The 13,111-nt window shown below is 45.9% G+C and overlaps 1 protein-coding gene across 1 annotated transcript; it reads right to left on the minus strand.

Moving 5' to 3' along the window:
* Positions 1 to 1,030: 1,030 nt before the first annotated feature.
* LOC123494232 (uncharacterized) lies at positions 1,031 to 7,314 on the minus strand. The gene is made up of 11 exons (XM_045229349.2): positions 7,051 to 7,314; positions 6,434 to 6,550; positions 5,530 to 5,788; positions 5,231 to 5,450; positions 4,988 to 5,141; positions 4,531 to 4,737; positions 4,120 to 4,227; positions 3,771 to 4,035; positions 3,508 to 3,703; positions 3,054 to 3,198; positions 1,031 to 1,437 (listed from the first exon to the last, which is right to left on the minus strand). The coding sequence occupies exons 1-11, from the start codon at positions 7,108 to 7,110 to the stop codon at positions 1,126 to 1,128; spliced, it is 2,043 nt and encodes a 680-aa protein (XP_045085284.2). The 5' UTR covers positions 7,111 to 7,314; the 3' UTR covers positions 1,031 to 1,125.
* Between the last annotated feature and the right edge of the window lie 5,797 nt (positions 7,315 to 13,111).

Here is a 13,111-nt window from a genome sequence, read left to right on the forward strand (position 1 = left end):
CATGGGCATGATGGGATGTCGTGCAACCTGCACTCTGATTGAACAAAATCATCAAGTGACAGCACAATCTCAAGAGCTAGTGAATAAGGAAGATCATCAGAAGTTCGTTGGGAGATTATTGTACTTGTGTCATACCAGGCCTGATATTTCATACGGGCGTGGTGAGCACATAGATTCATGACCCAAGGAGTGGGCATCTTGAAATTGTACACAAAATCATGAGATACTTAGGGCACTCAAGGTAAAGGGTTGTGGTTTGCGAAGAGTGGACATCTTGAGGTGGGTGGCTACTTGGATTGGGTCGGTTGTCAAGATGATAGAAGATCGGCTTCTGGCTATTGTGTGTTTATGGGAGGAAATTTGGTGTCATAAAGAAGCAAGAAACTGACAGTTGTTTCCAGATCAATATATACCAGAAGCTGGGCATAGAGCCTTATCTCAAGGGTTGAGTGAGATGCTCTGGATGAAGCACCTACAAGGGAGTTGAAACTTCTGACGAAGGGGCCCTTGAGAGTGTGGTGTGACAATCAATCAACGATAAGCATTGCTAATAACCCAGTTCAACATGATAAAGCAAAATATGTGGAAATTGATCGCTTCTTTATTAAAGAGAAACTTGATGTTGGGTTCATCAGCCTTACTCATGTCAGCTCTAGGAGCAATTTGAAGATTGCTTGACAAAGGGATTTGGGAACAAATGATTGTAACTTGGCGTGTGACAAGATCGGGATGATAGATATCTACCACCCACTTTGAGGGGGAGTGTTGAACCGGGATGGGGGTCTGGCCCATCTCCACTATTGGCATAGGGCCCAAGCCCATGTGTGGCTGACCTACATGAGTGCAACCAGACGTTGTCTGGTAAGAGGCAAGAGACACACACACGAGATACTACGACCGCCACACCCATCCAGAGAAAGCCACGGCTACGTCTCTCCTGCAAGCCAACACGCTTCAATCCAGTTTCTCGCACAGGTGATTTCCATTACAAAGGATTTTGAGCGTAATTAGATTTGTGTAGGTAGGGACTTGATACTACTGTTATCAGATTATGTAGCAACCAAAGAAACGGGATTTAATGGTATCTGTTAAGGATGTAATCAGATTAAGTTACGAAATCACAAACTAAACACCTTCTAAGTATGCTCTTTCTCTCAGTAGACATGTTAAAGTATACTTCTCTTCATAAATCAGACATAATGAAACATAAATATTACACACAGAAAATATTGTGTTTGAGTGTATTTTGTGAAGTCGTACCTCTGGCTTGGCAGATTCTGTCTCAAGGAAAAACATTAGTTGCCCAATAGTAGGCCTTAGTTCGGGTTGGATCCTCACACATCTTTTCCCAATGTACAGCCAATACTCCACTTGTTGGACGAAACCCTCTTCAAGTGATGGGTACTTAGATGCAACATTGAAATATTGCATTAGAGCCTGGTAAATTGGATTAGGCAGCTATGGTTATATACTAAATACATATTCTATATTTATAGTTAATTCACTTGGCAAGTATACCCCATTAAAAAAATATCCTATTTTTACACATATTTCTATTTTATTTTGTATGGTTTACACAAATTTCCCCAAAATTGGGCAGCCTACATGTCAACCCCATATGTTGGTTCAAGCATTTGAAATAAGATATGTTCGATCTTGAAAAAAGAACACACATCCCACTCATTTTTGGCCCTAGTTAAGTGACATTTGATCCTTAAACTTTGAAAGTATAATTTGTATTATGCTTTAACATGTTTATATTGTATTTTGAATTTTAAATCAATTAGAAATACAAACATATGGAAATGAAAAACCTGCGTAATGACGAAAGTGCAAACAACAAGACAACGACGCCTCTGAGGAGTTTAGCGGTGCCCACGGGCATCGCCTTCGCTGGCTCCAGATGGTGCAGGGCTTTTGGCAATGTTGTTCTGACACCCTCTCGAAGGACTAGTTGAGCGAGGCGGGTAGCGGACCTGCACCTCCATGAAGAGCCATGGCAGCCACGTCGCCACGCATAGTCCAGTCCGAGCCACAGCAGGACAGATCTGAGTGGATCGATTCTTCCCACGGCGCGCCTAGCCAAACAGGACGAAGGTCGGGCTGGCGATCACACCACCACCCGCGCCAGTTCCGTAGAGGAAAACCGCCAAGGCCCATATCCGGCCAAATCCAACCTCAGCGCTACCGCTCAGATCCGGGCCAGGGCCCGAGCACATCAGCACGGCATGGCCTGCGGCAACTCTCTGCACCACTGCTGCCCCCTGATGCGACTCTCCACACCTCAGCCCCGACTCGCCGGTGCCGCACGTCGGCAGCCCTGGGAGCAGCCGTCTTGGAGCACCTCCAGGGCGAGCAGATCCAGCCACGCCGCCCCTTGCCATTGCCCTGCAGCTCTCATCCAGCAGCCACACCACCACGCATCAGCAGCCGCGGCAGAGTACCACCTCTACGTCCCCATGCGCATCCGTGACTACTACGCGAGAGAAACTCAACCCGCCGCCACTGGCCACCAACGGGCTTTGCCCGGCGGCGAGGGGAGGAGGTGGAGGGGTCGGCGACAACTCAACCCGAGCCACTCGCAGGAGCGGCGTAGGGGCAGGAAGGGGGGAGCAGCTTACTTTGTGAGGGTCGTTTGATCTAAGAAAATACTCTTAAAACCAACCCATGTCACTAAGGTCAGACAACATGTGAATACAACACGACATATACTGTAGTATTCACCAAAATCAATTTATTATTTTATAGTACAAAGCATGCTTTGTATGCAAAATTCTGACAGGTGGGCTCCATCTTAAAAACCAAAATAGGCTCTTTAAACATTGTACCATGCATGCATGGTGAGCCATTCTTTAATACCTATTAAGATTTAAGCACTAGGGTTGCCCTTTGCCATAGACCCGTACTGGAAGGTGAGAGTTTTATGAGAAAATTAGAGAAGAGAAAAAGGAGCAAATTGGTACTTCCTCCGTCCCATAATATAAGAGCGTTTTTTACAATAGTATTAAAGCTAAATTCATATGAAATGAGCAACATTGATAATATTATCTTACATTCTCGATATATGACTGGCTAGATGATTCGTTGCTGGGACACATGCCTCCGGTTGCGATTTCTATTATTAGAACACCCAAACTGTATATATTTGACTTGATTGTAACTTTACCGGTGTCCATGACCTCTGGTGCTATGTACCGTCTGCACGACAACATTTCAATATTTTATTACCAACAGATCATGGGATTACGATAAAAATATGTAAAACATGAAAGATCCGGATTACGGAGAAACAGCATAAGGAGGTTTAAGAAACCAGAATGGGCCACAAAACAGTGGCACATTCTTGTTTGTCCCTCGGAGCGAGTCAGTGTTAAGTTAGTAAGCACATGGGCATACTTTGTCGTGCAAGGTGCTTCCAGCAGAAGGAATGAAAGGGTTGGCCTGGGTTAGCACCCAACCCTGGATTCTGGATACCAATAGGTCCTAGTTTTCTGAACCTGTGGTTACCTTGGTGTGACAGCCATCGAAGTGCAGAAATCCCCTAGCTTCGGGACCATGCCATCATCTAGCAAAATATTGGTAGGTTTTATACCCTCATGGACAATGGGCGCATCCTGGCAGCCCACATGAAGGTGATGTAACCCCTCACAAATGCCACGTATTATCTTGTGACGAGTTTGCCAATCGAGTTCACTAGTTTTGTCTGGAATAATAAGAAAAATAATAGATAAAGAAATGGAACATAAAAAAGAGCTCTTTAGTTGTCATACCGTTTAATATCACGTCCGGACTTTTGTTTGGCAAAAACTCGTAACATAGCAAATTCTCTATCACATCCTTCCATATGTACAGCTCTGGATTCTTTTCATCAGGAACTGGCACTTTGGTTGGCTCATAGCAGTAGCCTATTAGTCGTACAATATTTTTGTGCTTTAGTCTCATAAGATCCACCACTCGTTCAAACTGCTCTTCTGGTTTTATCATTCTCTCATCGAATCTTTTCACAGCTATCACTTTCCCATCTTCAAGCTTACCCTGCTCAACTTGCCGTTATTAATATATGGAATTTTGGAATCTGCACTTCGTGGACATCCAAAACGAGGAAATGTTTAACAGTACCTTATAAATAGCACCGAAGCCATCTTGACCAAGTTTTTCAGAGAAATTACTCGTGATGTGTTCCAACTCTTTTAGTGACATTCTCCTGACTTCGTAATCATGAATACCCTTTTTAGAAAACACCAAAACATTTCAAGTAAGAATCGGTAGATATGAACTGCTCTTTTAATTATTGCACGACACATATTTTTGATCGGAGGGAGTAACATATTGATGACTGTCAAAATAAAATAGGAGTGACTTTGCTACATGTTTATGTAAATTAAGGACTTTGCAAATATCATTTCCACAATCCGGCCTATATCTTATGAGTGCAAGTGGGGAAATATGATGAGAGGTTTACAAACCTTTTGTAACTAAGGATTATATGTACCATAGTAAGCATTAAGCACCAATCTAGAATACTCATACCTGTTCTCTCTGTGACGATGGGTGATCTCCCATAGTTTCTACTTCATATAGTTTATAAATGATATTGCTCATCAGAGGCCTTTGACGTCGGTCAATATGCATGCAGGCTACAGCGATTTCGGTACAAGTCCTCACTTGTTTGCAATCTGCTTCAAATGTGGGATACCTCCTTATCTCTTGTAGTCTTTTCCTCCAGAATTTGTGGACCTACAAGGAGATAGTACAAGCAGGTATACACAGGTAAATGTCAAATTTTAATCAGATGCACAGCATACATGTTTGAAGAAAATGTTATCTTTTGCATAGCAGAGAGCAAAGAGCAAAGTAATCACAAGAAAACCTGGAGTAGCAACAATTTTAGACTTGAGTTTTATAGGCACTATATTTAGAGTGAACTTTTTAGAAGCATATATCTGATAGTCTTTAAAATTGACATAAGTACAGGGCTTATCCATACATGCTCAACACATTCACGATCATCCATATCAGCAATGCTCGAGTAGTCCATAGTGCCAATCACTATCCTTTTAATTACAACACCCAACCTAAATATGTCAGACGCTTCTGACAGTCCTCCCCAGCATATGTCTTCTGACGGCGTGTACTTCAATCTGCACATAAATGATATATACAAAGTAAGAGTAAAGAAAACCCAAATTAGCTGGTTAAGTAATTGCAGTTCAAGCAGACATCAACTTACGTTCTGTGTCCGGAATCTTCTCCGAATCCAGAATCACTTCCGAGGAATATCGGCAATAAACCGAAATCTGTAATTTTTGGTATCTTTCCATCATCTAGCAATATATTACCTGGCTTTAGATCACAGTGCACAATGCCAACTTTATGAAGGTATTGTAAACCCTCGCAAATACCCTTTATTATTTTGAAGCGTACACCCCAATTAAGTCCAAGATTTTGATCTGCAGGAGTGAAGAGATTAGTTTTTTCAATATGTAAATGTTTAAGGATCAACATAAATGTGCTAGAGCACTCACGCACCTGAAAGAAAATGGGCAAGACTTCCGCCAGGTACATACTCGAAACAGATTAACCTGCGTATGTTTACACCATGTACAGCTCTCCCCTTGTACTCTAGTACTTCTTCCTCTTTTTCAAAGGAATAGCCCAATAGTCTCACAAGATTCTTGTGACTGACGCTCATAAGTTCTTCCAATAGATGTGAGAAACTGTAGTCGTCAATGCCTGCCATCAGATAGAGCAGCTTCACGGCGACCACTTCTCCGGTTGGAAGATGTGCCTATTCAATAGCTTGGTTAAAGTATATGCAACTGCACAGTATCTAGCTCCGAGAAATGTTGTCACAAAAAGGAGATTGGGGCGGAGGTTGAGCTCCTATGGCCACAAGATCTGGAGAAGATGGGGTGCCGGTGGATCCCGTACGTGACCAGCGGATGTGGAGGAAATGGATGCGTGTGCGGAGCTCGCATCCCATAGGTAATAACATCACCCACTTTTCTCTTTCTCTCTCTTTGACATCACTAAAAATTCAATTGGTAATAACCATACTGTTTTTCTTCTCTTCTATCATCCACATATCACCTAAAAACTGATGTGATGGACGCCTTTAGATTGTAGGATTTTAACAGGAACTCCGTAGTATTTTAAATTGTTTTCTCATGCAAGTGTCATTTGGACCATGCCAACAGTTTCCTACCTACCCTCATTAACGAGTAGCCCCTCCCTAAAGAAATATGGAGTATAAGAGCGTTTAGATCATATTTCTTTACAGAGGGAGTACAAACATGTTGAAGAGGCTCTAAGGAAGTTACAAAAGCAAGTGAATGACAATTAAAATTAATTACACTTATTGCAATGCCGTTGTTGTATTTGTCTTGGGAACAAGAAAGAATTCCAGTATAACAAAGTCAAAGTATGAAAGTACCTTGTATACTTTTCCAAGTAGGCCCCTGCCAATTACTTGCGAAAAATCACATGTAGCCTGCCTGAAAAAATGATATCCTGGCATCCTTGACTCACGGCTTGTCCCTTGTGAGTTGGTCTGTGAGAGCATGGATGAGTATGGTTTTCCTATTTTACTTAGAATTAAGAAGCACTACAGAAGTAGTTGCAAGCGTCTGACAGGGGTATTTACTTATCATCTTCAAACTTCATATCAAATATTGTCTATTCCTAAATCGATTGAGAAATTATTATTTCTAAGTTTACAACCTTGGATGTTGATTCTTTATGAAATATATTTAGGTACTTTCACTTCTTTTTTTAAGTGTATATCTTGTACAAATATACCCAGAAGTTGCACAGATTTCTTTTTTTTTTTTTCTCTTTTCTAAATGAACACTGCATGATGAAGAACTTGTCCAATTTAGAACTATATAAATTTCTCAAGTGACTGAGAGATAGCAAATCCACAAGAATAAGATAATTAATTTTCGTATGCGATACATGCAGTGAAGATATGGCGAGCGAAACTACTGGTTAACTAGGATGATGTTGTATGATTAACCACATAGTAATCAAGTTGAAGATGGTAAATCGCACCTGAAAAGGGAAGTTTGGTGTTCCAAAACCAGAACACGGCTCCGATGGTGGTGAGGACATTCTGGACTTTGATCTGTGGAAAACTGCACATACATGCGAGGACGGGGTTGGGGAAATAGTACTCCCTGCGTCCCAAGAAGAGGTATCTAGAGAAGAGGAAGACCAGTGGTGCGATGCGATTTATGGAGACCAAGCAAGCAATCAGCCCGAGGCAGAGGGGATAAGAAAGAATGAGCTTGGCCCTTCAAATGGGGGAAGAGGGGTGGAGGAGTCTACACCTGGATCTTATTAAAAGCTTGAGCCGAATAGTTTGACTAGAAGTTGCCATTCGTCAGATTAGCAGACTTTTCTTAGAAGTTGATCAACTTGACTCAGAGGTCGGCTTCGTTTCAGACATGGCTAGTCACAGTGTATGTGAAACATGGGGCCTATTGCCAACCACACCACGGCAGAAATTTGGTGAAAATATGTAACTTCCCCAATGAACATACCCGAAGCGAATATTGCGTGTTGGCCATACAGAATGTTCCCTTTAAACATCTGAAACAGCGAAAACCATTTGCCCGGAGGAGAACATGGGATGGCATCTGCAATTATACTTAATTCTTTTTTTTTGCGACTGGCAATTATACTTAATTCGTTTCCTACAGCTTATTAACCACGTCTTCTGCAGCAAGAGAAGAAATAGAAAAAAGGAAAAAATGCTCCGCACGAGGTGAATTGGAAGGGAAGTAATACTTTTTTTTTTAGAAATGGAGGAGCACCCCCGGCCACGATGCATGCAGCCACTTTATTAATTATTCACACAAAACCTTACAAAGTAATACAACAATAAGACTAAAGCCACCGTCTATGCAACATCTGTCGCTACTCCTATCCAATTGATGAAGGGATGCTGATAGTCTGGGCCTAATACCGAACAGACCTTGCAGCCAAACCTATCATCTAAGACCTGAGGTCCCAACCAGGACACCTGCCGGGTATGGGGCACCTACCAGTCCGGCGCACTTCTCAACCAGGACGCCTGCCGGGTATGAGCCCGCCGCAGCCACCTGCCACCAATCCATCTTCAGTCCTGTACTGCTGCATCAACCTTGTTCGGTCTAACTGCCATCGACGCCAGACAGCGCCACCTCCCTGCGCGAGTTCATCTCCGCGCATCGGACTCCGAATCTCCACAGCGCCACGCCGCCAAGATCCGCCGCCATCAATGTATAAGATGAAGTACCACTCCACCAAAGAAGCTGTCCTCTATTCCCCGAGCCCGTGTGTACCTCCATGAATGACGCCCCCAAGGGGGAAACGACACCAGAGCGCCGCCATCATCCGATCAACTGATCTAGGGTTTCCTCCGGAGGTAGCAGAGCGTGACCTTGAACTTCTCCACGGCGATGCCTTCAAGAAGGGAACGACACAGACAGCGCCGCCACCGCCGGCCTTTGCAGTAGTCAAAAGCAAGTTTTCACTCAGATTTGTTCGAAGAAACTTCATCTCTTGTGCATGGGCCGCCGCGTCCTGCGACGTCCCCGGGAGCGGGATCCCAAGATCCGCCGCCACCGGCGCCGCCAGAAGGACCCACCACCCGATCGTCATCCCTGAAGGGGATGACGCCACCACCGTGCTCAGATCCGGCATCACGCCAACGCCTTCGGCTGCCCCCAATCAGATCGGTGAAGGAGGATAGCCAACGCGAGCGCCCACCACCGCTTAGGACCGCCGGATACCTAATAGAGAAAATTATATTTTTCGTCCCTCAACTCTTGACGAAGTGTAGATTTAGTCCTCCAACTTCAAAACCGGACAACTTGCACACTCAACTCTTGAAACCGGACAAGTCCCTTGTCTAGGCAGACCCGGTATCAGTGCTGACTCAGCATGGTTTTGACCGGTCTTCGTCTAGGTGGCATTATTTCTCTCTCTTGGCTTCTTCCTTCTCACATTGGCTTATTGAGCCATTTCATCAAACACCTTTCTTGCACTATGTGTGCCGTCCATGGCCGAACCCTCGCAAGTCCCTCTAGCTAGCCAGCCCTAATGCCTCTCCTCTACCTCGCCGGCCACAGCGAGCTTGCTGCACCTCGCTGGACAGCGCAGTCCCGTTCGACCTCACCAGACAACACAGCCCACGACCACCCTTGCTTCAAGACAAGGATGCAGGCAAGCTGGCGGCGTCGCCATGGCTGCCGCGGAGGATGAAGGCAAGCCACGCGGGCGTTGGCGCTACCTCGTGCTCATCCTCGACCTCCTCTTCTCCACTGCCTGGGTGCACGTGGTCTGGGTGCGTGGGCGAGGGATCCCGTCCAAGGGTGGCGCACGTGGAGAAGCTCTAGAGCACGTCAGGCATCTCCATCTGGTACACAGTAGCAGCTGGACGAGGCAGCGCCATGTGCACAGTCGCGACCCTCCCATACAGCCTCTCCAAGGTGACGGTGGTGGGCGTGGTGCGGCTGGTGGCGGACAAGATGGCGGCCGGGGTGCGTGTGACTGTGTGAGTGCCATATCCCCTGGTTGCTGCGGCGAGCGCTCCATCAGCGAGGACCGTAGCAACTGAGACGCCGCCGAGCTGCGCTGCTCCCCTTGCGTGCTGCGGCGACATGGAGCAGAGCGCGACGGAGATGTTGATGCTGAGCTGCACTGTCCCGAGCTGCATCTTCCTTTTGGCCAAGCTAAGCAGCACGCCGGCGCATGGCGTCGCTCAGCAGCCGTCAACGGTGTGACCACTGTTCGGCCATGGACGACACACGTAGTGCATGCAGGCTAGATGTTTGATGAAATATCTCAATAAGCCAATGTGAGAAGGAAGAAGGTAGGAGAAGGAAATACCACCACCTGGACGAAGACCGGTCAAAACCGCGTTCAGTCAGCATTGATACCCGGTTTCAAGAGTTAAACGTGTAAGTTGTCCGATTTTAAAGTTGACAAATTAACTTAGACTCTGCCAAGAGTTGAAGGACGAAAAATATACTTTTCTCTATCTAATACCTAATACGGGGGAATCGAAGAAATCACCGATTGCATGCGCAGTTAATGCACGCCGCCGCAGCAAGCCGTCGTTCCCACTCACGGTCTGTCGGAGCGCAAGCCGGCAAGCGTGCCGCCGCCGCCGACACCCTGCGCGCCCAGCCTCGTTCACAAGCCGCCATCGAATCCCCAGCTGCACAACTACTGTACTCGTTCGAGGGCGGTGAGTGAGGAAGGCTAACCGCTAGCTGGGCGCGGAGGAGGAGTAGGAGCCGCGTCGCCCCGAGCCCCCGACGGTGAATGCCGGCCGCCGGCCACCCCGACCCACGATCCCCGCCCGCGAGCTGCCCGACGAGAGTTTTTTTTTTTGGAGGGATGCCGGGCCGCGCTCTCTCGACTTCCCCGCGTATGTCGTGACAAAGTCAACCCAGCCCATGAATCCATTCGTCGTCATCGTGTCCTCTTTTTGGGCCAGACTTGTGGTTGTTGGTCTGAGCTCCATTTTTTCTTCCAGTTTGTAAACTTTATTTATTTACACAACAAATTATATCAATATATATTTACTAAACAAAAAATATATCAATATGGGTAAGGGGGTCATTGATTTTAAGAAAAGTAGAGCTGGCCATGTTTGCCTGAAAGCCACACAACTTGTTGACATCATGCATACAGAGAAATTGAAATACGTTCAAAATCTTCTGGGGTGCCATAGTCTCTTCCTCCTGCATCCACATCGGCGCGCAGTGAGCATAGCTTGGTGCCATCTCTGGGACTCTGCCTTGATGGAGCAAACTTAGTAAAACCCATGAATATGGTTCTAAAGAAAAATAAAACAATGTATATGTAGAAATACCGGCCGGGAAATTGTCGACGCAGACCATGAGACACTGACGGCCACGATCTACTGAGCAAATCGTCACCCCAAAAAAACACCGATAAGGATTTGTAGAAACTCCGAAGAAACAGGAAGACCACGAAAGCTGGACGAATCCAGATGGATCCAACTGAAACCTAAATCGACCGATCTCAGAAGACCCGCTCCAGCCACAGCTCCACACGCCCTCCACGAGTGAAAGACACACCAATGGACCGGGGACAGGGCAAAGAGAACATTATTCCTACCCTGGGGGCAAAGCTGCTGCTTCGTCGTCCCAAAGCAAACACAAAGACTTCCTAAAGAAAAAGCGGGGGAAGATACCCATGCCATTGTATGACAGGTCTAGGTTTGATGTTGAGCTCACAGTCGTTCAAAACCATGCACCAAGGCCTTCTTCAGTGATGATCTGGCCAGGCCAGGCCACAGATGAAGACCTCTGTGCTAGATCCCTCTAGCCACTCTTGGCTTCACCAACGCCAATGTCGTGCACCGCTTGACAAAGGCTGCCGCTCGAGCACCCATCTCCTTCACCATCCCACAGCAACCCCGGAACACCTCCAAAGCAGCCCCCCCTCCCCCCCCTGATTCGGAACTCCTCGCCGCCACCTGGCAGTGTCGAGAGGGGTAGATGAACGGGTGGGCCTAGGGCTTGTCCATCGCCTGTCTCTGGAAAACGATTTGCTACCTAGCTATGGCCCAAACATTTTCTTACTTGCCCGGACAACCTTCAGGGCTTTGAGCATGCCAAAAAAAAGTTCCAAAGCAGCCCACCTCCCCCCTCCCCCCGATTCGGAGCGGCGTCGAGAGGGGTAGATGAACGGGTGGGGCTAGGGCTTGTCCATCACCTACTTAGTTGCCCGTCTCTGGAAAGCGATTCTCTACCTAGCTATGGCCCAAACATTTACTTATTTGCACTGACAACCTTCAAGGCTTTGAGCATGCCAAAAAAAGAACTTCAAGGCTTTCGCACTACTGCCAATCATAGAAAAGTGTTTGATTAACATAGACACCATTACAAATGACCCACCATGCAGACTTACAGTGTAAATAACATAACTATAAGGCATGTAGACAGCATGCTTATTCATTGAAAACTATTTGGATAAGTTTCATATTATAGAGATGTGTGCTACTCCCTCCGTCCCACAATGTAAGACGTTTTTGCAAGCTATGTCCTCCGTCCCACAATTAATGTAAGACAATTTTGCAAGCTAGTTTGCGAAAACGTCTTACATTATGGTACAGAGGGAGTAGTTGAGAACCAAGTATATACACAATATAGCGCAGGCATCAAAAGTTCAGGATTAATGGTTTTCCCAGCATGCAAGCAACCATGCAACCAAAAGAAAGAAAGAATATAGCTTAGCTAGCACCAGAAGTTCAACTTGAACATGAACTTGCATGCATGATGTGCTTCTCAGGAAATGAAAACCAAGCTTAGTTCCTAGCACATACCAATCTCTCACTCTCACTGAATTCATCACACAGGCTCATATCCAACTGTCTGACTGAACACCCAAAACGATACAGGCCATACCAACAACTCAGTCCTTGCAGCTTAAACAACAAAGATGATCCGAAGAAAACAGGATCATTCATGGAAGATCACTCGGGGCGAGGGTTTGCCGTCTGTGATTGGCCTCACCACCATTTCTTGCTGATCCTCCCTCTTTGGAGATAAAGACTCTCTTGTGAGGGTGACACAATCCCCCCCGCACTTCATGTCTCCTTTTAGGACAATCGTCTGCATGGTGGGGGCTCGCTCCAGCAAGGCCCTTATAAATGTAAACTGCTGTTCCAGCGGCCTGAAGCCAAAGATCTGGAGCTCCTTCAGTAGCCAGTTCTTGGAGCTGTGCGAGTCCGTCTCCCACTCAGGATTTTTTCTATCGGTGAATACCAACTTTTTGTCATAATTGTCGCCCCAACCGCATGTGTCATGGTCCCATACCTAGATTTCCATGAGGAAAATGTTACGAATCTACTTGAATTTCCAGGTTAAAAAGAACATTTTCCTTATCATTTGTGATAAACACAAGGTAAGCTCTAAATGTGCCGAATACAAGGCAACAAGATTTGGGGGTAAAGGAAATAGACCCTCACTTCAGTTTACAAAGATCAGAAGGTTAGACATGTCTTCATAAATTGTGTAGAGGGAGAGAAGCTTACAAAACATTATTTTGAAAAGGCAACAAGAACCATACTTCAATTGGAATACTAGACTGA

Source organism: Aegilops tauschii, chromosome 5 (genome assembly GCF_002575655.3).
Source record: "Aegilops tauschii subsp. strangulata cultivar AL8/78 chromosome 5, Aet v6.0, whole genome shotgun sequence".
Classification (NCBI taxonomy): domain Eukaryota; kingdom Viridiplantae; phylum Streptophyta; class Magnoliopsida; order Poales; family Poaceae; genus Aegilops; species Aegilops tauschii.